This window comes from Triticum dicoccoides, chromosome 2B, assembly GCF_002162155.2.
Source record: "Triticum dicoccoides isolate Atlit2015 ecotype Zavitan chromosome 2B, WEW_v2.0, whole genome shotgun sequence".
In the NCBI taxonomy this organism is placed as follows: Eukaryota; Viridiplantae; Streptophyta; class Magnoliopsida; order Poales; family Poaceae; genus Triticum; species Triticum dicoccoides.
In genome coordinates this window covers 110,483,304-110,508,446 of record NC_041383.1, presented here as the reverse complement: position 1 = coordinate 110,508,446, position 25,143 = coordinate 110,483,304, and the positions used below count along the sequence as shown (strand labels likewise).

At 42.2% G+C, this 25,143-nt stretch overlaps 1 protein-coding gene across 3 annotated transcripts; it reads left to right on the top strand.

Moving 5' to 3' along the window:
- The first annotated feature begins 2,019 nt into the window (after positions 1-2,019).
- On the top strand, positions 2,020-9,689 carry LOC119362418. 3 transcript variants are annotated; one of them, XR_005173385.1, is made up of 10 exons: positions 2,020-2,543; positions 3,408-3,494; positions 3,579-3,787; positions 3,866-4,018; positions 4,852-4,932; positions 5,007-5,214; positions 5,300-5,448; positions 6,640-6,762; positions 7,779-7,892; positions 9,412-9,689. XR_005173385.1 is itself a non-coding variant. In XM_037627635.1 (9 exons), exons 6-9 carry the CDS (start codon positions 5,032-5,034, stop codon positions 7,284-7,286), a joined length of 576 nt encoding a protein of 191 aa, XP_037483532.1. In that variant the 5' UTR covers positions 2,020-2,543; positions 3,408-3,494; positions 3,579-3,787; positions 3,866-4,018; positions 4,852-4,932; positions 5,007-5,031; the 3' UTR covers positions 7,287-7,772. The 3 variants fall into 3 exon arrangements, 2 of the variants coding, with proteins under 2 accessions (XP_037483532.1, XP_037483533.1); XM_037627635.1 differs by lacking the exons at positions 7,779-7,892; positions 9,412-9,689 and adding an exon at positions 7,166-7,772; XM_037627636.1 differs by lacking the exons at positions 7,779-7,892; positions 9,412-9,689 and adding an exon at positions 7,166-7,772 and having other exon boundaries at positions 3,855-4,018.
- Positions 9,690-25,143: the final 15,454 nt, after the last annotated feature.

The window sequence follows — 25,143 nt, the reverse complement described above, 5'->3', positions numbered from 1 at the left end:
CGGAAACGGCATAGGCGGCAGGACTGCACGTCGGGCCCATGCATGGTTTCGCCCTCTCGTCCAGCCAGAGCCAGGCGCGCGCAGGCGTTCGCCTCTCTCACGGCCGCGGGGTTCGTCGGACAACCAAATTTGCTCTCTGGTCGCCGCCGCCGCCATCGCGACTTGAAACTTTTTTCCTCTGATCGATCGTCTCCCTGCCCGCGACCAACTTTCGGATTCTGCTGCCGCCGTACGGCATGCATACGCACGAAGAACGCGTCGTCGGCTCGATCATGCTCCACTCCGAACTCACACGCGCCAGCATAGTTTCCATCTCAGTGCACGTGCGACGGTCTCCAAAGTCCACGCGCCAAATGAAATACTCCATCTAGTGAGTACTCCTACTTGGTTTCATTTTTCGATACAACAAATTGTTGTAGAAAAAATAACTGATGCTATAGCTGCTAGGCTAGCTACTAGCTAGTGCACGTGCACAAAACTTATACACTTACTATATATAGCTAGGTCCTTCTCTTTTTTTTTCAAGAAATACTACCTCCGTTCCTAAATCTAAGTCCTTTTTAGAGATTTCAATATAGACTACATACCGTTCGAAATGAGTGGATTTATACTAAAAAATACATGTATATATATAGTCATTATTAAAATATCTAAAAGGATTTATATTTAGGGACGGATGGAGCATATAGCTAGCTCGTTCAAATGCACATGCATGCGAGCAAACGTTTAGTGGGAGCATACGTTCCCGTCGACTATGAGACGCCTATGAGGTAACTTCGTCAACCCTAAGATGATATGCCGACTCAGTCTCTCAGAGGTGATCATAGGGGATATGTTGTGCATGTGTGTGTTAATAGGGGTGAATGAATGCGCGTATATATGATCGCCCACGTCTGTACTGTGTTCTAAAAAAACCTAGCTAATGCACAAAATATATGTTTTCATATTTTTTTTATTTCATTTCATTAGAACACACCGCCACCCTCGTCGCAATCAACGACGCACTGCAACAATACCCTAGCCTTAACCTATCTACGAGTTGACACCTATGCACTAGGGTTCCAAACACCCTCACAAACATACGAGAGATCACAGGCTCAACTCAACCCCGCCGGAATCCTCATATCCTCTGTTTGCTCCCGATGTTTGTGCAGTTTGGCCCGACTTCGGCCGACTGTGTGAGGGTATCGAAAGCTTGCCCGATTCTTGAAGGCGCTGTCATGGAGTTTCTTCGATCCGCTGCATCCTCGGATCTGGTTCATCGGACGAAAGCCTTGACTCATCTGGGTCAGGCAACGACGTTGTTCCTGCAGCGTTTCCCCCCTTGGGGTGTTGCTTTGAATATCGATGATCCTTCTCCGCGCTTACCTTGGGCTCGACATGCATGGCATCACGGTTGGCAAGTGACCAACCGGTGTTGCGAGTGGTTGGCGTTGCGACTTGTGCGGCGACGACAATGGTGGAATGCGGAGCTGGGTCGCGACCTGTCCTTCTGATGTCGACGGCCCGGTTCGCCAATGAGTGCACTCATGCTTGTTTCTCGCCGTGACAGAGAAGTCAGAGCTTCATGCGTGTAAGGCTCCGGTCCATGCAGCGGTGCAGGTCATCGTCGTGATTTCATCGGGCCTGGGAGAGGTGAGAGACGGGACTAGGTTGGGGATTGCAGGGGCATTTTCGACATTTCTCTATGGGTCCATCTTGTCAGGGGCAAATCACCAAGATTTCAGCAAACGTGTGGCAAACCATTAATGACGACGAAAATGAGGGCAAATCCTGAAAGTGCAAAGAAAGATTTGGCAAATCCTCAAATTCCCCGAGAAAACACTGTCCCCGATGAAGAAGCCAAACATTCTAGAGTTAATTCCAATTAAATGAAAAAGGAGAGAGCCACCAAAGCCCCACTCTCCCTCTCTCTCTTTAATTAAAAAGAAGAAAAAATCACACCACCCCGACCCCACCTCTAGCCTGTGCGTGAAATTTTCATGCCCGCCGGGATTTTCCGCGGCCGCCTCCCAAAATTTTATCGCCCATCTGATTTCCCGCAGCCGCCCGACCGTGTGGCCCTAAACTAGGACCCAGGTCGAGCTGGTCAAGCGTCGGCTATGGCGCTTCCAGATCCGCCTTGGTGCTTCCCGATCCACGTCGCCGTTGGTTGCTTCTACCCGGGCCGCGACGGAGGTGCTCGACGTTGCCTCCACACCCACAACGCGCGCCGGGAGAGGAGCCCATGTGTGGTTCTTCTTGGGCCACGACGCGGGCGTGCGGTGGGTGGCCTCTGGCGCCCGCTCGCCGGCGCCGAACCAGGCTCGGGCTCCACGGATCTACGGGGGTCGCCTCACCCCGACCCCCTCGCAGATTCTCCCGCCCCTCCTCTCTGGTCTCTCTCTTACTGACTCATCGAAGCCCCCCCATTTCCCCGTTACATTCAAATCGCTGCCGGATTGTACTCTTCTCCATCCCTCGATCGATTGCTAGTCGGCAAGCAAACATCCATCAGTCAGCCGGCCGGACAAGGACAAGGAGCCGCCATCTACTGCTGCAAGGTCTTCATCTTGCACTTTTTTCCCATGTTGCCATCATAGTTTTGTTGTCTGCTCGGTTCTCTGTGACGTACGTAGCTGCTACTCCAGTATAATTCAGATTCGTTGTGTTATGTTCTGTCATGCTCTGTGTACCCATATCGAGCCATGGAAATTTCTAGGGTTTTGGGCTGTAGTGATGGTCCGTTTTAGTGGATTTACTTACCTCTGAAGTGCAAAATTTCCCAGGATTTTACCTTCAGCGATACGTTTTCTGGGCTGTTGATATCTTCGTCACATGTGCTTACACCTTTTTAACGCCTCCCGCCTCCCTCCCCCCTTCCTCTTTAGTCACAAAGCTATTACCTTGTTATATGGGCTATCATATAGCTGTTGCCCAGATCTTATTGCTGATCCTAGTTCCTTCCTACAGCTACAACCAGTTTCTTTTGTCTATTTTTTTCAGCTGATTTTTCAGTTTAACAGCAAAATTAGTCATGCAGTATGCTGGTTGAGACCCTGAAATTCCTCTGTATTTCTTGTAAGAACTTGGTTTATTATCTCCGGTGCATGGCAGCTAGCCTAACGCCCATGTCTCCCTCTAAGATCTCCTGTATAGGCGTATACGTAGGAGTTTATTGAGGTTTCTCTATTACAAATTCTCGTCCGCTACCCTGTATATATGTACTCGCTGTTGATGATCAATACAAGTTCACTGTTGCATCCTCTCTTACTTCTCTACAGTATTAATAGGAAATCAATTGTATCCTCATGGTGTACATTTCCAGGCCCTCCACTTTTCATAGTCTATACAAATGGCTTCATTTTTATTTTCTTTCGTTTGAGTTTTCTGCCTTGGTGATTACTTCATTATTTATCCCTTGACAGGCAGGGATTTCTATGCTTGCGATAAAAGGCAAGAAATGGTGGGCCGGTGGGGCTATGGACCCGAGGTGAAAAGTCCTCATATTAATGGTAGGCGTAACGTCTATCCATGAAAGTGGTGCTACGGGTGATGTACATTTTTCCTGTGATTTAAGCGGTGTTTGTTTCATGCAGGGAAAAACAGATTCTTTTGCACTTAACATAAGCAGCAGCCAATGATCTTAGTGGATATCAACACTCCTGGAGTGCAGATAAAGAGACCATTGTTAGTCTTTGGGTTCGATGACCCACTACAAGGACATGCAGAGATTACTTCTGATAACGTGTGTTTTCCGGTCACAAATATCCTCCTCGGGGAAGGATGTGGTTTCGAGATTGCTCAAGTAAGCAGCACTCTTCTGACACTAGTATTGATCAATCCCAACCTGTACTTACTATGTCATATTTAAGATGCTTTGCAGGGAAGACTAGGCCTTGGAAGACTACTTCATTGCATGATACTAAGAGTAGTAGCGGAACATGGCATGGATGTGATGGTTGAGGGGGCCTTACGCAGGACCGCTTTTGGAAAGAAGATCACACATCATGGTTCCTTTCAGTCGGACCTGGTAAAGGTATAACCTTTGCGACTTCTTGCATAATTCGTTTATTTGCTTACAGCACCATTAACTTGCATGAGCTTGATTCATTTAACTGTTTACATGACGTGTAAAATCTTGATATTAATGGTCACCATAACATTTAACTATTCCTGCATCGTCTGCAAGGTCTTCATATTGCACTTTATTTTTCATGTTGCCATCATAGTTTTACTGTGTGCTTGGTTCTTTGTGACACAGCTGCTACTGCAGTATTATTCATAATCGTTGTGTTCTGTTATGTCATGCTCTGTGTTCCCATGCATTGCTATCGAGCCATGGCAATATCTAGGGTTTTGGGCTGTGGCGATGGTCTGTGTTGAACATCTGCTATTCTTGTGATGATCTTTGATGCAACCTGTTTTGGTGGATTTAGCTCCAAAGTGTGAATTTAGCCATGATTTAACCTTCAGTGATATGGTTTTTTGACTGCTGATATATTATCACATGTGCTTACTAATGCCTCTCCCACCTCTCTCTTTAGTTACAAAGCTATTACATGTTATGGGCTATCAAATAGCTTTGGACGAGATGTGTAGCTGATCCTGGTTTGTAGAGTTACCAACAGTTCCTTTTGTCTATTTTTTTCTCACCTGAAAAGTATTTTTAGTCTAGCAGCAAAAATAGTACGAGTAATTTAGTATGTTGGCCAAGACCTCCAGATTCTTGTGTATTAGAAGCAAATCAATTATATCCCCATGGCATACATTTCCACGCCCTCCTCTTTTGATGGATTATAGAAATGGCATCATTTTCTTTAATTTGAGTCTTATGCGTCACTGATTACTTGACTATTTATCCCTCGACAGACAAGGATTTCTATGAGAAAAATGGCAAAAATGGTGGACGGGTAGGACTATTGACCCGAGTGTAAAGTCCTCATATTAATGGTAAGCGTAACATGGACATGTTGTGGGTGATCTAATATTTTTCCTGTGATTTAAGTGGTGCTTGTTTCATGCAGGAAAAACAGTTTTGTCCGCACCTAAATGCAAGCAGCAGTCAGTGATCTTATTGGATATCAACACTCCCGGTTGAAGAGAAAGAGACCAATGTTAGTCTTTGGGTTCAATGATGCATCACATGGACATGCAGAGATTGCTTCTGATAACTTGCGTGTTCCATTCATGAATATCCTCCATGGGGAAGGACATGGTTTCGAGCTTACTGAAGTAAGCATCAGTCTTCTGAATTCTAATACTACCATTGATCGTTCCCAACCTGTACTTTGTGTGTCATATTTATGTTGCTTTGCAGGGAAGGCTTGGTCCTGGAAGATCACATCATTGCCTGAGACTAAGAGTAGCAGCAGAATGTGGCACGCACATGATGGTTGAGCGGGCCCTAAGGACTGCTTTTGGAAAGAAGATTGCACAGCATGGTTCCTTTCAGTTGGACTGGCAATGGTATATCTTCTTTGACTGCTTGCATGATAAACTGTTTACATGGTTTATTTACAAAACCTTGAATAGGTAAACAGAATTGTTTCTATTTCTGATGTCAAAACCGCACTAGTTAAATATCTATTTTTGTCCTATATTTTTGTTTTACAGGGAATTATAAGGTTAATCTGCTACCTTTGCCTATAAGTAGTCCAGAGACCATACAAATAACATTCCCACTCACCTTCTCAGATTTAAATTGGCCAATAACCACAAATACCTATGTTGGCTGATATAGACAGGATATTCGTTTCCACTCGTTGAGATGCACATTTTCCCACTACTCTGCTCTTCTGCCTGCTTCACTAAAGACACACGATGACCGCTCTCCTCTTGTGTTACATTGTGGGGTTTTAACACCTAACAATAGATCTTTTTGTTTGGCTGAAAATTGATTATTATCACCAGGTAGTTGAGCATTTCTGGACTAAACGTTGCCATAGTATCCCACTTAGATTCGACAGGCTAATTTGTGTAAGACCTTTTTGGCATCATTTTTCAGATCATGCTTCTTCACTTCTTAAGCCTGATGTAAGGTGTTGTGTAGCACGGAGAGAGAGGTTTTCTTTTGGTTGTTCAAAAGCTTGCTGAGGCCCTGCATCTTCTCTGCTCCTGTTCTCCCTGCTCCTATTCTCCTGGGAGCTGCCCGTGTACCTTTATTTGTTCGTATTAGTAACAGAAATGAGTGTGGTCTTAGGTTTAGAGTTTTGATGTCAAAGGTGGCCCTAAAAAAATTATCACCCTCGGCTTGGGGACCACGAATAAGTTATCAGGCAGTGTTCAAATTCTCTCTATGGCTCTCTGCATGCTATGACGATCACCCTGTATATACCCCATTAGAAGAATTTTATGTTTACCTTGTATGTAGTGCGATTTGTCTTTGAGCAATCTGCTATTGGTTTTAGCAAATATGTATTTATTTGCAATCTGGCAATGGTTTATAGGTGTTGTTTCATTAATAGCAGATTGGACAATGTTTCGATTGAAGCTTGCTTTATCTATATTTTGTTTAAGTTTTAGGTTATTTGCAACTCATGGGTTCTTGTTAGCATGTTATACAACCAGAAGAGATTTGGACTTTTCACTTATTTAGTCAGTGCCTTTTTTGTGTTGTCTTCATTCTCGAGACCTGATTTGGTTCTTTGAATATGTCAGGAGTGCGTATATAAAGGAAAGAAAACTGGGAAGTGATCACTTGGAGCAAACATGTGTGCCACGTGACAGGCGCATTCACGCTGCTGCGGCGGTGATGTTTGGCATCGGCTACAACTCTGACGGGTAAGTCATCTGTTTTGCCTCTACCATGCTTTGGGAACTAGCCTTCCAGATAAGGCTGCTCCGTGTGCTGGATAGCTGTCCATCGAGCTGAAGTTCATTAGGAAGACATGCTTTCGTTCCATGTTGACAATTCCTGTCTGCTGAATGATGCCAAGTTGTTGTCTTCGGGTTTGTCTACAGTTATCAGGAGTCAACATAATACACATGTTCATATTTGAGCCTTTAGTCATGCTGCCCGATTCTGAATTGATAGGATAGGATTTAGGATTACTATCTATATATGTATCTCTAGTCATGATATTGATATGCTTGGTTTTGGTCTGGCTTATCTGGGTTCGTGATGTAATCATGGATTCATTCGGTTTTGTTTCTGTTGAATTTTTTCTTATGTACTGGAAAATAGGGATTGTTTGGATTGCGCCACGGCCAGCCTTGCCAATCTATGGGCAAGCCAAATAATTGGCGGAGGAATCCTCTGCCCGCGACGCGCCAATGATTTGGCAGAAATTGAGCTGGAGATATAATAACAAGTTGGGGAGACTGTGTGGCCTCTTCTGCTCTACATAGTTATTGTGCAATATGCCTCTAGTTTCTGCGGCATCATGTAATAAACATTGTTGTTTTCTACTCGGCTTGGACACCACGACAGTGTTCAATTTGTCTCTATGGCTCTCTGCGTGCTGTCCCGATCACCCTGTAAAGACCCCATTTGAAGAATTTTATGTTTACCTTGTATGAAGTGTGATCTATCGTTGAGAAATCTGCTGTTAGTTTTAGCAAAGATGTACATATTTGCAATATGGCAATGGTTTATAGGTCCTTTTTACTTAACAACAGATTGACAATGTTTCAACTGAAGCTTGGTTTATTTACATTATCTTTAAGCTTTTGGTTATTTGCAACTCACGAGTTCTTGTTAGACTGTTATACAACCTGAAGAGATTTGGACTTCTTTTCACTTACGTTTTGTGTCATCTTTAATTTGAGAGACCTAACTCGCTTTTTGAATATCCCAGGAGTGCATATATAAAGACAAATCCTGGAAGTGATCACCGGGAGCAAACCTAAGTGCCACGCGATGGGTGAATTCACTGCACAGTGATGTTTGGCATTGGCTACAACTTTGACTGGTAAGTCCTACGTTTCGCCTTCCCACCCCATAATCTGTGACCTAGCCTTTGAGCTAAGGCTGCTTTGTGTGCTGGCCAATGAGCCAAAGTTGATTTGTGGTGATTTGATTCGGTTGCGATGTCCTATTCATGCGCTGGCTGGGGTGTTGTTGGTACTAGATCAATTTTGTCGTTGTGATGGAAATTTCAATTCTGGTAGTTGATTTTGCATGGGACAATAACCAACAAAAACCTGTGGTCGCTGATATAGATAGTATCTTTGTTTCCACTCGTTGGGAGGCACCTTTTCCCACTACTGTTCTTCCGCCTGGTTTAGCAAAGACAGTGGTAACCACACTCTTATGTTATAGTGTGGGGCTTTAACCCCCTAATAATAAATCTTTTTTGTTTCGAGAAATGGTGGCCTGGCTAAATTTTATTTTGACCACCAGGTAGCTGAGAATTCCTGGACTAAACCATTCCATCGTAAGGACCCATCTTAGATCTCACAGGCTAAGATATGCACTACTAACGTAATACAAATAATCTCTAAGAAGACAAGCTTTGGTGATTTGTTTAAGACCTTTTTGGCATTATTTTCCAGTTCATGCTTCTTAACTTCTTAAGCCTGCTGTAGTTGCTAAGTAGCTTGGAGGGAGAGGTTTTCCTTCAGTTGTTCTGAAGCTTGCTGAAGCCCAGCTGATTTTTTGGTGATTTAGTTTGGTTGTGATGCCCTAGCTGGGGTGTTGATAATGCTAGGTCAATTCTGCTGCTGTGATGGAAATTTGAATTCTGGCAGTTGATTTACATGGCCTAATAACCAACAAAAACCTATGATCGTATGTTACTGTGTGGGGCTTTAACCCCTTTTAATAGATCTTTTTGTTTTGATGGTAGCTTAAAATTGATTCTGACCACCAGGTAGCTGAGAATTCCTGGACTAAACCTTGCCATCGTAGGACTTGGTATGAGTGATAGCCAATGATTTTTAGTTAGTGCTGTAGCCTAGCCAGTATCAGGCAACCAATGTTCTTTGCACTGTTGCAGTATGCACATTTAAGTTTTTGGTATTAAAAGCAGTGAGAGATGGAGGCGCAATTCTTTTTGAGAGAATAGTGTCATGCGAGTGCGAAACTGAGATTTATCTACTGATTTTTAATCAGATGTTTCTCAGACTGCTTACAGTGAGTTGGTAATCATATATACTCTTGTAGGTTGTGGGCTACAAGTACACATGTTTATCATGTTTTTTTTTCTTTTAGTACAGGCCGCTCGTTAATGATTCTTCCCGAAGTTGGATGCATGACTTTCATCTTTTGCTGAAATATCTGCAGTAGAGGATCTCATACATAGGTCTCTGTTTATTGCCTCTTGCCAATTCATTGTGGCACAGTTGCTTTTTTGTGCGGCTTAGATTAGTTAGTGCGAGCATAATCAACATATGTATGGCTTTTTTCTATCAACATTAGGCATTTTGTTTGAATCGATTGACTCATGTGACGTGTCAAACTGTTGTTGACTATGTTGTGGTTTGCTACAGATGCAGGCAACAAGGGGCCAATGTTTGGTGTTGGTGCCATTAAGACTGTTGATGACGCCGTGGTTACCCCCAAAGGTCGCAAGTCACCGAGCAGAGAAGTATCCTCCCAAGAGCTGAGATTTTGAATCACATTGTAAAATGGCAAGACTAGCCGCCAGATGATGCAACTTGTTCCTTTTTGCTTGTTTTCCACCGAAAGTGTTTGAAATCGTGTTGAAATTGATGTCGATTACTTCTCGTGCAATGACATTCAATTCTTCAACCGGAGTGGCATGCCATAATCTGTGTATGATTTTCTCCTTATTTATTCAAGTTTGTTGTTGGTTCATTTGGGAGTGTGAACTGCCGCATTTTTGCAGTAGCTCATTCATGCCTGCGCAGAGCTTTAATATAATGCACGCACACTCGTGCGTATTCGAGAAAAAAATGCCCACCCTAAACAGAGCATGCCAACGGGTTGAGACTTTGACCAATAAAACAATATTCTTTTTACTGTATCTAACTGATATACTTCCTGCGTTCCTAAATAAATATAAGACATTTTACAGATTTCACTGTGAAGTACATACGGATGTATATAGACATATTCATTTTGCTCCGTATATAGTTTATAGTGGAATTCCTAAAAGGTTATATTTAGGAACGGAGGGAGTACTAGCCACTAGGTCGAGCAATAATTCATCTAGATTTGGTTTATGGTGATCACTAACATGCCAAAAAACGGAAAACCTAAGTTAGCTAGCTTCTTAAAACACGTTCGTGCACTCGGTTCATGCATGTATTGTGTTAGCTAAACATAGCGTACGCATCTCTTTAATCTAAATGTGTGTGCACATCGCCTATGGATGTATACTGTCGCGTTCTTGTCTCTTTTATTTTACCGACCTTGACGACGGTAATTGATCTTGACAACGAACAAAGTAAATGAACAACCAACTAAACCCGGCCGAGGCAAGGCCCAACCAAGCCCACAACTTGATCGAGGCACTAGCCAGGTTTGAGGTATACAAAACCAGGCAGGTCTCAGTTCTGGCTAAAAATGGCCCAAATTTAGGTAAAAGATGGCAAACCTTGTCAATTCTCAAAATTCACCCCTCTAGGCCAAAATTCATCGTTTTAGGCAAAAACTAGGCAGGTTCGCTTGGTTTCGGGCTAGTTCTTGGGACGGCGGCCTAGCACATGCCTTGCGCTATCAGGCGAACCGGCCTTCATATATGGGCCAAGCACGGCACTGAACACATACACTTCGGTCTGTTGCACTTGGGCCTATTACAGATTCTATATGCAAGCCATGCACGGCTAGCTTCTACAAATGCACAGCTGTCGGCTAGTAGGCAGGAGCTGGTATTTATATTATTGGCTGCTGGTTTTGTGGCCTTATTCATTCACCTGTCATGTGGGCGAGCTGCCGGCTAGTAGGCAGTAGCTCGTCTGATAATCACGAGTTCACCCTGGAGCAACTGAGCCTGATCTCCCGCAGTGGGTGGCACACAAGATTGAGTAATGGTACATGTACGTACGAGCTTGAGGTAATATAAGATTGTTAGGCTTTTCAATTGTAAATAAACTTAACATCATTTTTTGTCTAGCTACTCCGATGCAAACTGGGCGGGCTGCCCTGACACTCGTCACTCCAGTACCTCACTCTGACTCGACCGGAGATCCGTCGTGCAACAGGTGTGTCTTCATATGCATGCTCCTCGAGACGTTCACTTGGCTGCCATCAAGCGGATTCTCCGCTATATCTGTGGCACTATGGATCTTGGCGTCATGCTTCACGCCTCCGCCGACACCGCCCTCACCGCCTACTCCGATGCAGACTGGACGGGCTGCCCTGACACTCGTCACTCCACTTCAGGCTATTGTGTCTACCTTGGACCATCACTTATCTCGTGGTCGTCCAAGCGGCAGCCTACGGTCTCTCGTTCCAGTGCTGAGACTGAGTGTCGTGCGGTGGCCAACGCCGTCGCCGAGTGTTCGTGGCTTCGCCAGCTGCTTCAGGAGCTCTCTTGCCCTGTTGACCGTGCTAGTCAGTACCACTTGTCAGCTGCGTTGGATTTCCTTGAAAAAGAGAGGATGATGCAGTACATTATAGATAAGTATTTCTCTCAATTAAAAACCAAAGTTATTAATCCAGTAGGAAAATCACACAGAACCTTGTTAGCAGCACCTACACACACAAAAGAAAATACTTGCACCCAACGCGATCAAGGGGGTTGCCAATCCCCTCACTGTTATTTGCAAGGATCAAATCTCGTAGTGGTAGATAGCTAAGATAAAATACAAAATGAATTAAAATAAAATAAATGCAACAAGGTATTTTTGGATTTTATAAATGATAAAAGTAGACCGGGGGCCATAGTTTTCACTAGAGGCTTCTCTCTCGAACACATAGTATACGGTGGGTAAATAAATTACTGTTGGACAATTGATAGAAAAGCGCATAGTTATGACGATATTCAAGGCAATGATCATGTATATAGGCATCACGTCTGAGACAAGTAGATCGACTCCTGCCTGGATCTACTACTATTACTCCACCCATCGACCGCTATCTAGGATGCATCTAGGGTATTAAGCTATAAAAACAGAGTAACGTCTTAAGCAAGATGACATGATGTAGCCAAAGTAAACTAAAGCAATATGAATAAACTCCATCGTTTTATCCTTAATGGAAACAATACAAATACTTGGCATTTCCCTTTCTGTCACTAGGATGGAGTACTGCAAGATTAAACCCATCACAAAGCACCTCTCCCATTACAAGATAAATCAATCTAGTTGGCCAAACCAAACCGATAGATTGGAGAGAAATACAAAGCTATAATAATCATGCATAAAAGAGTTTAGAGAAGACTCAGTATTCATGAATAATCTGATCATGAACACATAATTCATCGGATCCCAACAAACACGTCGCAAAAGAAGATTACATCAAACAGAACTCCAAGACACTGATTGTCTCAAATATTCAGGTAAGTGCCGCCATAAACGCCAATGTGCCAAAAAGACAAGGGGCCAAGCTTCGTGTAGCGAACCATGTCTTTGTGAAAGGACCTTAACAAGAGGTAGCATGCTGACCTTACGCCATCATTCAATAGATTGTTCTCTACATGTTAAATGAACTCTTACACCATTGTTAAATAGATTGTTCTTCTCATGTTAAACTGAACTCTTACACTCGACACATAGGACCGGTATGGTGCCAACTTTGAACATGAGTATGGGGCAAACTATCGCTCACTATCCACATGCGGTCAGTTCAAAGAACATAACCTTGTTATCCATATTTTTTTTGCTATGGCTTAATTGGCTAAACTAAATACTAACAGCAGGTTCGTGTAACTTGCCATATGAGTGAAGGAAATATGCCCTAGAGGCAATAATAAAGTTATTATTTATTTCCTTATATCATGATAAATGTTTATTATTCATGCTAGAATTGTATTAACCGGAAACATAATACATGTGTGAATACATAGACAAACATAGTGTCACTAGTATGCCTCTACTTGACTAGCTCGTTGAATCAAAGATGGTTATGTTTCCTAACCATAGACAAAAGAGTTGTCATTTGATTAACGGGATCACATCATTAGGAGAATGATGTGATTGACTTGACCCATTCTGTTAGCCTAGCACTTGATCGTTTAGTATATTGCTATTGCTTTCTTCATGACTTATACATGTTCCTATAACTATGAGATTATGCAACTCCCGTTTACCGGAGGAACACTTTGGGTGCTACCAAACGTCACAACGTAACTGGGTGATTATAAAGGAGTACTACAGGTGTCTCCAAAGGTACATGTTGGGTTGGCGTATTTCGAGATTAGGTTTTGTCACTCCGATTGTCGGAGAGGTATCTTTGGGCCCTCTCGGTAATGCACATCACTATAAGCCTTGCAAGCAATGTAGATAATGAGTTAGTTACGAATGATGCATTACGTAACGAGTAAAGAGACTTGTCGGTAATGAGATTGAACTAGGTATTAGATACCGACGATCGAATCTCGGGCAAGTAACATACCGATGACAAAGGGAACAACGTATGTTGTTATGCGGTTTGACCGATAAAGATTTTCGTAGAATATGTAGGAACCAATATGGACATCCAGGTTCCGCTATTGGTTATTGACCGAGAATAGTTCTAGGTCATGTCTACATAGTTCTCGAACCCGTAGGGTCCGCACGCTTAATGTTTCGATGACAGTTATATTATGAGTTTATGAGTTTTGATGTACCGAAGGAGTTCGGAGTTCCGGATGAGATCGGGGACATGACGAGGAGTCTCGAAATGGTCGAGACGTAAAGATCGATATATTGGACGACTATATTCGGAGTTCGGAAAAGTTCCGAGTGATTCGGGTATTTTTCGGAGTACCAGAGAGTTACGGGAATTCGCCGGGGAGTATATGGGCCTTATTGGGCCATACGGGAATAGAGGAGAGAGGCCAAAAGAAAGGAGGCCTGCGCCCCCCCTCTGGTCCGAATTGGACAAGGGGCGCAGCACCCTTTTCCTTCTTCCTCTCCCCCTCTTTCCCCTTCTCCCACTCCAACAAGGGAGGTGGAATCCTACTACGACTAGGGACTCCTAGTAGGACTCCACACTTGGCGCGCCACCTCCTAGGGCCGGCCTCCTCCCCCCTTCCTCCTTTATATACGGGGGCAGGGGGGCACCCCATGACACACAAGTTGATCTACAGATCGTTCCTTAGCCGTGTGCGGTGCCCCCCTCCACCATATTCCACCTCGGTCATATCGTCGCGGAGTTTAGGCGAAGCCCTGCACCGGAAGAACATCATCATCGTCACCACGCCGTCGTGCTGACGGAACTCATCCCCGACGCTTTGCTGGATTGGAGCCCGGGGAACGTCATCGAGCTGAACGTGTGCTGAACACGGAGGTGCCGTACGTTCGGTACTTGGATCGGTCGGATCGTGAAGACGTACGACTACATCAACCGCGTTGTCATAACGCTTCCGCTTACGGTCTACGAGGGTACGTGGACAACACTCTCCCCTCTCGTTGCCATACCATCACCATGATCTTGCGTGTGCGTAGGAATTTTTTTGAAATTACTACGTTCCCCAACAGTGGCATCCGAGCCTGGTTTTATGCGTAGATGTCATATGCATGAGTAGAACACAAGTGAGTTGTGGGCGATATAAGTCATACTGCTTACCAGCATGTCATACTTTGGTTCGGCGGTATTGTTGGATGAAGCGGCCTGGACCGACATTACGCGTACGCTTACGCGAGACTGGTTCTACCGACGTGCTTTGCACACAGGTGGCTGGCGGGTGTCAGTTTCTCCAACTTTAGTTGAACCGAGTGTGGCTACGCCCTGTCCTTGCGAAGGTTAAAACATCACTAACTTGACAAACTATCGTTGTGGTTTTGATGCGTAGGTAAGAATGGTTCTTACTAAGCCCGTAGCAGCCACGTAAAATTTGCAACAACAAAGTAGAGGACGTCTAACTTGTTTTTGCAGGGCATGTTGTGATGTGATATGGTCAAGACGTGATGTTATATTTTATTGTATGAGATGATCATGTTTTGTAACCGAGTCATCGGCAACTGGCAGGAGCCATATGGTTGTCGCTTTATTGTATGCAATGCAATTGCCCTGTAATGCTTTGCTTTATCTCTAAGCGGTAGCGATAGTCGTAGAAGCATAAGATTGGCGAGACGACAACGATGCTACGATGGAGATCAAGGTGTCGCGCCGGTGACGATGGTGATCATGGAGGTGCTTCGGAGATGGAGATCACAAGCATAAGATGATGATGGCCATATCATATCACTTATATTGATTGCATGTGATGTTTATCTTTTATGCATCTTATCTTGCTTTGATTGACGGTAGCATTTTAAGATGATCTCTCACTAATTATCAAGAAGTGAGTATGCACCGTTGCCAAAGTTCGTCGTGCCCAGACACCACGTGATGATCGGGTGTGATAAGCTCTACGTCCATCTACAACGGGTGCAAGCCAGTTTTGCACACGCGGAATACTCAAGTTAAACTTGACGAGCCTAGCATATGCAGATATGGCCTCAGAGCACGGAGACCGAAAGGTCGAGCATGAATCATATAGTAGATATGATCAACATAATGATGTTCACCAATGAAAGCTACTCCATTTCACGTGATGATCGGTTATGGTTTAGTTGATTTGGATCACGTGATCACTTAGAGGATTAGAGGGATGTCTTTCTAAGTGGGAGTTCTTAAGTAATATGATTAATTGAACTTAAATTTATCATGAACTTAGTCCTGGTAGTATTTTGCAAATTATGTTGTAGATCAATAGCTTGCATTGTTGCTTTCATATGTTTGTTTTGATATGTTCCTAGAGAAAATTGTGTTGAAAGATGTTGGTAGCAATGATGCGGATTGGATCCGTGATCTGAGGTTTATCCTCATTGCTGCACAGAAGAATTATGTCCTTAATGCACCACTAGGTGACAGACCTATTGCAGGAGCAGATGCAGATGTTATGAACGTTTGGCTAGCTCAATATGATGACTACTTGATAGTTTAGTGCACCATGCTTAACAACTTAGAATCGGGACTTCAAAGACGTTTTGAACGTCATGGACCATATGAGATGTTCCAGGAGTTGAAGTTAATATTTCAAGCAAATACCCGACTTGAGAGATATGAAGTCTCCAACAAGTTCTTGGCTAAAAGATGGAGGAGAATCGCTCAACTAGTGAGCATGTGCTCAGATTGTCTGGGTACTACAATCGCTTAAATCAAGTGGGAGTTAATCTTCCAGATAAGATAGTGATTGATAGAGTTCTCTAGTCACCATCACCAAGTTAGTAGAACTTTTTGATGAACTACAGTATGCAAGGGATGACGAAAACGATTCCCGAGCTCTTCGTGATGTTGAAATCAACGAAGGTAGAAATCAAGAAAGAGCATTAAGTGTTGATGGTTGACAAGATCACTAGTTTCAAGAAAAGGGCAAAGGGGAAGAAAGGGAACTTCAACTAGAATGACAAGCAAGTTTTCACTCCCACGAAGAAGCCCAAAGCTGAACCAAAGCCTGAAACTGAGTGCTTACACTGCAAAGGAAATGGTCACTGGAAGTGGAAATGCCCTGAATATTTGGTGGATAAGAAGGATGGCAAAGTGAACAAGGGTATATTTGATATACAGGTTATTGATGTGTACCTTACTAGTGTTTATAGTAGCCCCTGAGTATTTGATACTTGTTTGGTTGCTAATTATTAGTAACTCGAAACAGGAGTTACAGAATAAACAGAGACTAGTTAAGGGTGAAGTGACGATATGTGTTGGAAGTGGTTCCAAGATTGATATGATCATCATCGCACACTCCCTATACTTTCGGGATTAGTGTTAAACCTAAATAAATGTTATTTGGCATTTGCGTTGAGCATGAATATGATTTGATCATGTTTATTGCAATACGGTTATTCATTTAAAGTCAAAGAATAATTGTTGTTCTATTTACATGAATAAAACCTTCGATGGTCATACACCCAATGAAAATAGTTTGTTGGATCTCGATCATAGTGATACACATATTAACAATATTGATGCCAAAAGATGCAAAGTTAATAATGATAGTGCAACTTATTTGTGGCACTGCCGTTTGGGTCATATTGGTGTAAAGCACATGAAGAAACTCCATAAAGATGGATTTTTGGAATCACTTGGTTATGAATCATTTGATGCTTGCGAAACGTGCCTTTTGGGCAAGATGACTAAAACTCCGTTCTCCGGAACAATGAAATGAGCTACTGACTTGTTGGAAATAATACATACCGATGTATGTGGTCCAATGAGTGTTGATGCTCGTGGCGGGTATCGTTATTTTCTGACCTTCACAAGATGATTTGAGCAGATATGAGAATATCTACTTGATGAAACATAAATCTGAAATAGTTGAAAGGTTCAAAGAATTTCAGAGTGAAGTGTAAAATCATCGTAACAAGTAAATAAAGTTTCTGCGATCTGATCGTAGAGAAGAATATTTGAGCTACGAGTTTGGCCTTCATATAAAACAATGTGGAATAGTTTCACAGCTCACGCCACATGGAACACCACAACGTTATGGTGTGTCCGAACGTCATAACCGTACTTTATTGGATATAGTGCAATCTATGATGTCTCTTACCGATTTACCACTATCGTTTTGGGGTTATGCATTAGAGACAGCTACATTCACTTTAAATAGGGCACCATCAAAATCCGTTGAGACGACGCCTTATGAACTGTGGTTTGGCGAGAAACCAAAGTTGTCGTTTCATAAAGTTTGGGGCTGTGATGCTTATGTGAAAAAGTTTTCACCTGATAAGCTCGAAACCAAATCAGAGAAGTGCGTCTTCATAGAATACCCAAAGGTAACTATTGGGTACACCTTCTATCATAAATCCGAAGGCAAGTTATTCGTTGCTAAGATGGATCCTTTTTAGAGAAGGAGTTTCTCTCGAAAGAAGTGAGTGGGAGGAAAATAGAACTTGATGAGGTAATTGTACCTTCTCCCTTATTGGAAAGTAGTTCATCACAGAAATCAGTTCCAGTGATTCCTACACCAATTAGTGAGGAAGTTAATAATGATGATCATGAAACTTCAGATCAAGTTGCTACCAAACCTTGTAGGTCTTCCAGAGTAAGATCCGCACCAGAGTGGTACGGTAATCATGTTCTGGAAGTCATGTTACTAGACCATGATGAACCTACGAACTATGAGGAAGCGATGATGAGCCCAGATTCCGCAAAATGGCTTGAGGCCATGAAATCTGAGATGGGATCCATATATGAGAACAAAGTGTGGACTTTGGTGGAGTTGCCCGATGATCGGCAAGCCATATTGTATAAATGGATCTTCAAGAGGAAGATAGATGCTGATAGTAGTGTTACTATCTACAAAGCTCGACTTGTCGCAAAAAGGTTTTTCGACAAGTTCAAGGTGTTGAATACGATGAGATTTTCTCACTCGTATCAATGCTTAAGTCTGTCCGAATCATGTTAGCAAACGCCACATTTTATGAAATCTGGCAAAAGGATATCAAAACTGCATTCCTTAATGGATTTATTATAAAAAAGTTGTATATGATGTAACCAGAAGGTTTTGTCAATCCTAAAGGTGCTAACAAAGTGTGCAAGCTCCAGCGATCCATCAATGGACTGGTGCAAATATCTCGGAGTTGGAATATATGCTTTGATGAGTTGATCAAAGCATATGGTTTTATACAGACTTTTTGAGAAGTTTGTATTTACAAGAAAGTGAGTGGGAGCTCTGTAGCATTTCTAATATTATATGTGGATGACATATTGTTGATTGGAAATGATATAGAAATTTTGGATAGCATAAAAGGATACTTGAATAAGAGTTTTTCAAAGCAAGACCTTGTTGAAGCTGCTTACACATTGAGCATCAAGATCTATATAGATAGATCAAGACGCTTGATAAGATTTTTCAATGAGTACATACCTTGATAAATTTTTTGAAATAGTTCAAAATGGAACTGTGAAAGAAGGAGTTTTTGCCTGTGTTGCAAGGTGTGCAGTTGAGTAAGACTCAAGACCCGACCATGGCAGAAAATAGAAAGAGAATGAAAAGTCATTCCCTATGCCTCAGTCATAGGTTCTATAAAGTATGCTATGCTGTGAACCAGACCTATTGTATACCTTGCTTTGTTTGGCAAAGAAATACAATTTTGATCTAATAGTAGATCACTGAACAGCGGTCAAGAATATCCTTAGTGAGGACTAAGGAAATACTTCTCGATTATGGAGGTGATAAAAGAGCCCGTCGTAAAGAGTTACATCGGTGCAAGCTTTTACACCGATCCAGATGACTCTAAGTCTCAATCTGGATACATATTGAAAGTGGGAGCACTTAGCTAGAGCAGCTCCATACAGAGCATTGTAGACATAGAATATTTGCAAAATACATACGGCTCTAGATGTGACAGACCCGTTGACTAAACTTCTCTCACGAGCAAAATATGATCATACCTTAGTACTCTTTTGGGTGTTAATCACGTAGCGATGTGAACTAGATTATTGACTCTAGTAAACCCTTTGGGTGTTGATCACATGACGATGTGAACTATGGGTATTAATCACATACATAAGTGAATATTGGTGTTAAATCACATGGCGATGTGAACTAGATTATTGACTCTAGTGCAAGTGGGAGACTGAAGGAAATATGCCCTAGAGGCAATAATAACGTTATTATTTATTTCCTTATATCATGATAAATGTTTATTATTCATGCTAGAATTATATTAACCGGAAACATAATACATGTGTGAATACATAGACAAACATAGTGTCACTAGTATGCCTCTACTTGACTAGCTCGTTGAATCAAAGATGGTTATGTTTCCTAACCATAGACAAAAGAGTTGTCATTTGATTAACGGGATCACATCATTAGGAGAATGATGTGATTGACTTGACCCATTCCGTTAGCCTAGCACTTGATCGTTTAGTATATTGCTATTGCTTTCTTCATGACTTATACATGTTCCTGTAACTATGAGATTATGCAACTCCCGTTTACCGGAGGAACACTTTGGGTGCTACCAAACGTCACAACGTAACTGGGTGATTATAAAAGAGTACTACAGGTGTCTCCAAAGGTACATGTTGGGTTGGCGTATTTCAAGATTAGGTTTTGTCACTCCGATTGTCGGAGAGGTATCTTTGGGCCCTCTCGGTAATGCACATCACTATAAGCCTTGCAAGCAATGTAGCTAATGAGTTAGTTACGGAATGATGCATTACGTAACGAGTAAAGAGACTTACCGGTAATGAGATTGAACTAGGTATTAGATACCGACCATCGAATCTCAGGCAAGTAACATACCGATGACAAAGGGAACAACGTATGTTGTTATGCGGTTTGACCGATAAAGATCTTCGTAGAATATGTAGGAACCAATATGGACATCCAGGTTCCGCTATTGGTTATTGACCGAGAATAGTTCTAGGTCATGTTTACATAGTTCTCGAACCCGTAGGGTCCGCACGCTTAAGGTTTCGATGACAGTTATATTATGAGTTTATAAGTTTTGATGTATCGAAGGAGTTCGGAGTCCCGGATGAGATCGGGGACATGACGAGGAGTCTCGAAATGGTCGAGGCGTAAAGATCGATATATTGGACGACTATATTCGGAGTTCGGAAAGGTTCCGAGTGATTCGGGTATTTTTCGGAGTACCGGAGAGTTACGGGAATTCGCCGGGGAGTATATGGGCCTTATTGGGCCATGCGGGAATAGAGGAGAGAGGCCAAAAGGAAGGAGGCCTGCACCCCCCCCCCCTCTGGTCCGAATTGGACAAGGGGCGCAGCACCCTTTTCCTTCTTCCTCTCCTCCTCTTTCCCCTTCTCCCACTCCAACAAGGGATGTGGAATCCTACTAGGACTAGGGAGTCCTAGTAGGACTCCACACTTGGCACGCCACCTCCTAGGGCCGGCCTCCTCCCCCCTCCCTCCTTTATATACGGGGGCAGGGGGCACCCCATGACACACAAGTTGATCTACGGATCGTTCCTTAGCCATGTGCGGTGCCCCCCTCCACCATATTTCACCTCGGTTATATCGTCGCGGAGTTTAGGCGAAGGCCTGCGCCAGAAGAACATCATCATCGTCACCACGCCATCGTGCTGACGGAACTCATCCCCGACGCTTTGCTGGATTGGAGCCTGGGGAACGTCATCGAGCTGAACGTGTGCTGAACACGGAGGTGCCGTACGTTCGGTACTTGGATCGGTCGGATCGTGAAGACATACGACTACATCAACCGCGTTGTCATAACGCTTCCGCTTACGGTCTACGAGGGTACGTGGACAACACTCTCCCCTCTCGTTGCTATACCATCACCATGATCTTGCGTGTGCGTAGGATTTTTTTTGAAATTACTACGTTCCCCAACAATGAGAAGTCCAACGTCAAGCGAATCAAGTGAAGTTATCAAATAGTATGCTTTAGTTGAACTGTGTAGGTTCCTTATCTCGCGTGGGCGCTCTGGCTTGATTTTATTGTCTAATAACTCTACTCTTTGTATCTAACTTGACGTGAATTTATCGTCCTGGCTTAGTTTTGGAGCAAAAAAAGTATTTCCCTTTTATCATGAGCCTCCAGATCATTCGTTGTACTAATTAAATATTCCCTGCTCATCTGGCTTGATTTACTTTTGGACAAAAAGTATATTTCCGCTTATTCATGAACTTCCAGATCAATTTTTCTACTGACTAAATACATCCTGCTTGCCTTTCTTTTGGTATATCTAATTGCTTTGCCCTTTGGCATGACTTTGACAAAATGGTTTGTACTGAACTCAGGTTATCCTGCCCTTTTTATGGTACATCCTTAACGGTCTAATTCCCTTTGGGAGCACTAAAACTTTGATTAAATGCCGGGACAACCGATGAGCCAGGTACCCAGCGCTAATATTATAATTGCCCTGTCAAGTACGATATTTGTTGCCTATTTTTGTATGATCAAATTTTATGAAAAACACCGCCGTACCAAGTAACGTAAAGTTTTACTCCCTCTGTTTCGTATTATATGTTGTTTTAAAGAATCCAGTACAATGCACTTTCCAAAAGTACCCCTGGTTGGAGAGGGCTCTCTTGTGCACGTTCTCCTTTGGTCCCCACTCTCTTGCCTCGCCTTCCTCCTCTCCCCGTGAGTGCAGCGCCCGCTCCTTGACGTTGTGGACCTCCTCTTCCTCCTTGCTGCCTCCATCACCACCCCTACGGCGCTCAGCACCAGGCGGAGACAGAGGAGCCCCTACTCGCGAAGCTGGCGCCTGGCTGGTCACGCGGGAGGGGATTCCGCCACAGGGGTGCGAAATCAAGCGACTACTCGATGCTGCCCCAACTCCACAATGTCTTCACATGTGAATGTATCTTCCTTTCTATATTTTGTTTTCCTGTTTGAATGTGTATGCTAAATCTGGATTCCTACTAACTTGAGCATTACCCGCTTGACCACAACGTTAGGACCGGCACCTAGCGCCAAGGCGCGTTCCCGATCTAGTTTTTATTATGTTTCGGATGTTTTATAATAGATCTGGTGATTCTCACAAAAAAGGCATTTGGTCTTTTCGGAGGGAGTGTGTAGTGCTTCACACTTGTCACGCGGACAAGGAGACCTCCTATGAAATCAGTAATTAAAGGGTCCTCTTTGCAAATGTCACTTCTACCTCCTTTGACGGTGATAAATGGTACACTGAATTTGCGACACTTGTCACAACCAGGATGTTTTGTGCTTTTATTCGTAGATTTATTTTAAAAAACATATTCTCTTGAACCGTGTGTTTGAATCACAAATCATATTCGCCGTTGCGTTTATCGCGTCGATAATTAAAGGGTCCTCTTTGCAAATGTCACTTCTACCTCCTTTGACGGTGATAAATGGTACACTGAATTTGCGACACTTGTCACAACCAGGATGTTTTGTGCTTTTATTCGTAGATTTATTTTAAAAAACATATTCTCTTGAACCGTGTGTTTGAATCACAAATCATATTCGCCGTTGCGTTTATCGCGTCGATAATTTTAAAACTAGATCACATGTTTATAAGTTTGAACGAACTGTTTTTCTCGTAAGATAACCGCCAGCCAAAAAAAACTGAAAATCGGACAAAACTCGAAACTAGAGAAAAAATAGAAACAAAAAAATCGGAAGCATATTTTAATGTCTTTTTTCTTTTCGGGAAGCGCAGTTGTGCTTCATGTTGAAGCATAATTATAATTTGCACTTTTCAAGAAGCACAAAGTGTTTCACACAAGGAAAAAAATCTATGAAAAAACCAAGCAAAATCCAAAAAAACAAGAAAACCCCCCGCCACGGTGCTAGGACGGCCCGTCTTTCTTTTTTTTTCATTCAAATCTGGAGCGAGCGAAACTTTTTTTTTCATTCAAATCTGGAGCGAGCGAAAAGAAGGGTGTGCTCGCAGGGGTTTGAACCGGGGATCTGTTTGTCGAGTTAGCACTGAACTACCAGTTTGACTACGTGCCACTTGTGCCTAAATGTTTCTTTCACTTTTTCTATTCATTTTCTAGGTCGTGAGAGCCTTTTATGCCCTTGTAATTTATGTTTTTTAAAGAATCAATGACCCTTTTTTCTTAAAGAACGTTGAACTTATTCCAAAATCCATGAACTTTTTTCCAAAATCATGAATTGTTTTCAGAATCGGTGAACTTTTTAAAAAAATTGTGAACTTTTCTTCCAAAATCAGATGAACTTTTGTCGATTTATGAACTTTTTTGACAAAAAAAATGATGACCTTTTTTGCAAATGTGATGAACTTATTTTACAGTTGATGAACTTTTTTCAAAGTCGATGAACTTTTTTAGAGAATCGATGAACTTTCGTTCAAATGCGATGAACTTTCATTTAAATGCGATGAACTTTTTTCAAATTTGTGAACTTTTTTGAAAATCGATGAAGTTTTTTGCAGCTCTATGTTCGAAAGTAAAATTACAATTTTCTTTTAGCAAAAAATAAAATTAGAATTAATTAATTTGTTGTGTAAAATGGTGTATTTTGATGGGCCGGCCCTATCCAATAAGACTTGAGAACAGCCGCCCGCCTCAAATGATTTTCTTGGGATTTTCTTGGCTTCACCACCGCGGCGTCTATATCTCGCATTCAACGAGACACAGCGAGATACCGTACCGTCTCACTGAAGCATCCACAGGCTTCAGGCCAGCCCATTTCATGCAGAGTTAATTAGAATTAATAGAGCAGGAAAAAGCGAGTGATAGCGGGATCAAACTCCGGTCTCCTGAGAGATAACCAGCGCTGCCAACCACTTTGTACACGTCCACTTCTTGATAAATAGTACGGGCGCCACGTACTTGAGGTGAATTGAGCCAGTTTTATTTTTTTCACCGGTTTTCCTTTTCTTCTGTTTTTTCACCTTTTCCTGCGTTTTTTCTTTGGTTTTACTGGTTTTTCTCCTTTCTTTCTTGTTTCGTTGTTTTTCTTTAGTTTTTATTTCAGTTTTTTGTTTTCACTGGGTTTTTTTTATTCTTGCCATCTTATTTGTTTTTCTTCGGGTTTTTGTTCTTTTTCTTTGGTTTATTTTGTTTCTTTTTTGGTTTTCATTTTTTTCATTCTACATTTTTTGTATATGTCAAGTTGTCAACACCATCTTTCTAATACATGTTTAATATTTTTCAATACAAATTTAACTTTTTTTATGTGGTCAATATTTTTCTAGTACACATTTCTTATATTTTAAAATGCTTGATTAGTATTTTCAAATTCAAGATTAACATTTTTTGAATAATTGTCCAACATGTTTCATGTACATACTTTTAAAAAAAATTCAAATGCTTGATTAACATATTTCAAATAAAAATATTAACATTTTTTGAACACGTTCAACAATTTTTTTTTGTACACGTTCAACATTTTCTAAATGCTTGATTAACATTTTTCAAATACTTTTTTGAAATTTTTTGAAATATTTATTGAACATTTTTCCTATATTTGTTCACCACTTCCCAAATGTTTTTTGTAGATTTTTTTATGAAACTATAAAGAAACATACAAAAATAAAAGCAAAAAATGGAAAAAGAAAAACAAAAACAGGCTCCAACCTCGCGTGGGCCGGTCCATCTCGCTTGCCCCCTTAGCGAATTGGAAGGTGGTCTCGCTGAAGGCAAGATATAGGGGCGCCCCTCCACCACTACTGGTGGCGGAGGCACAGCGTGCAGAAAGGA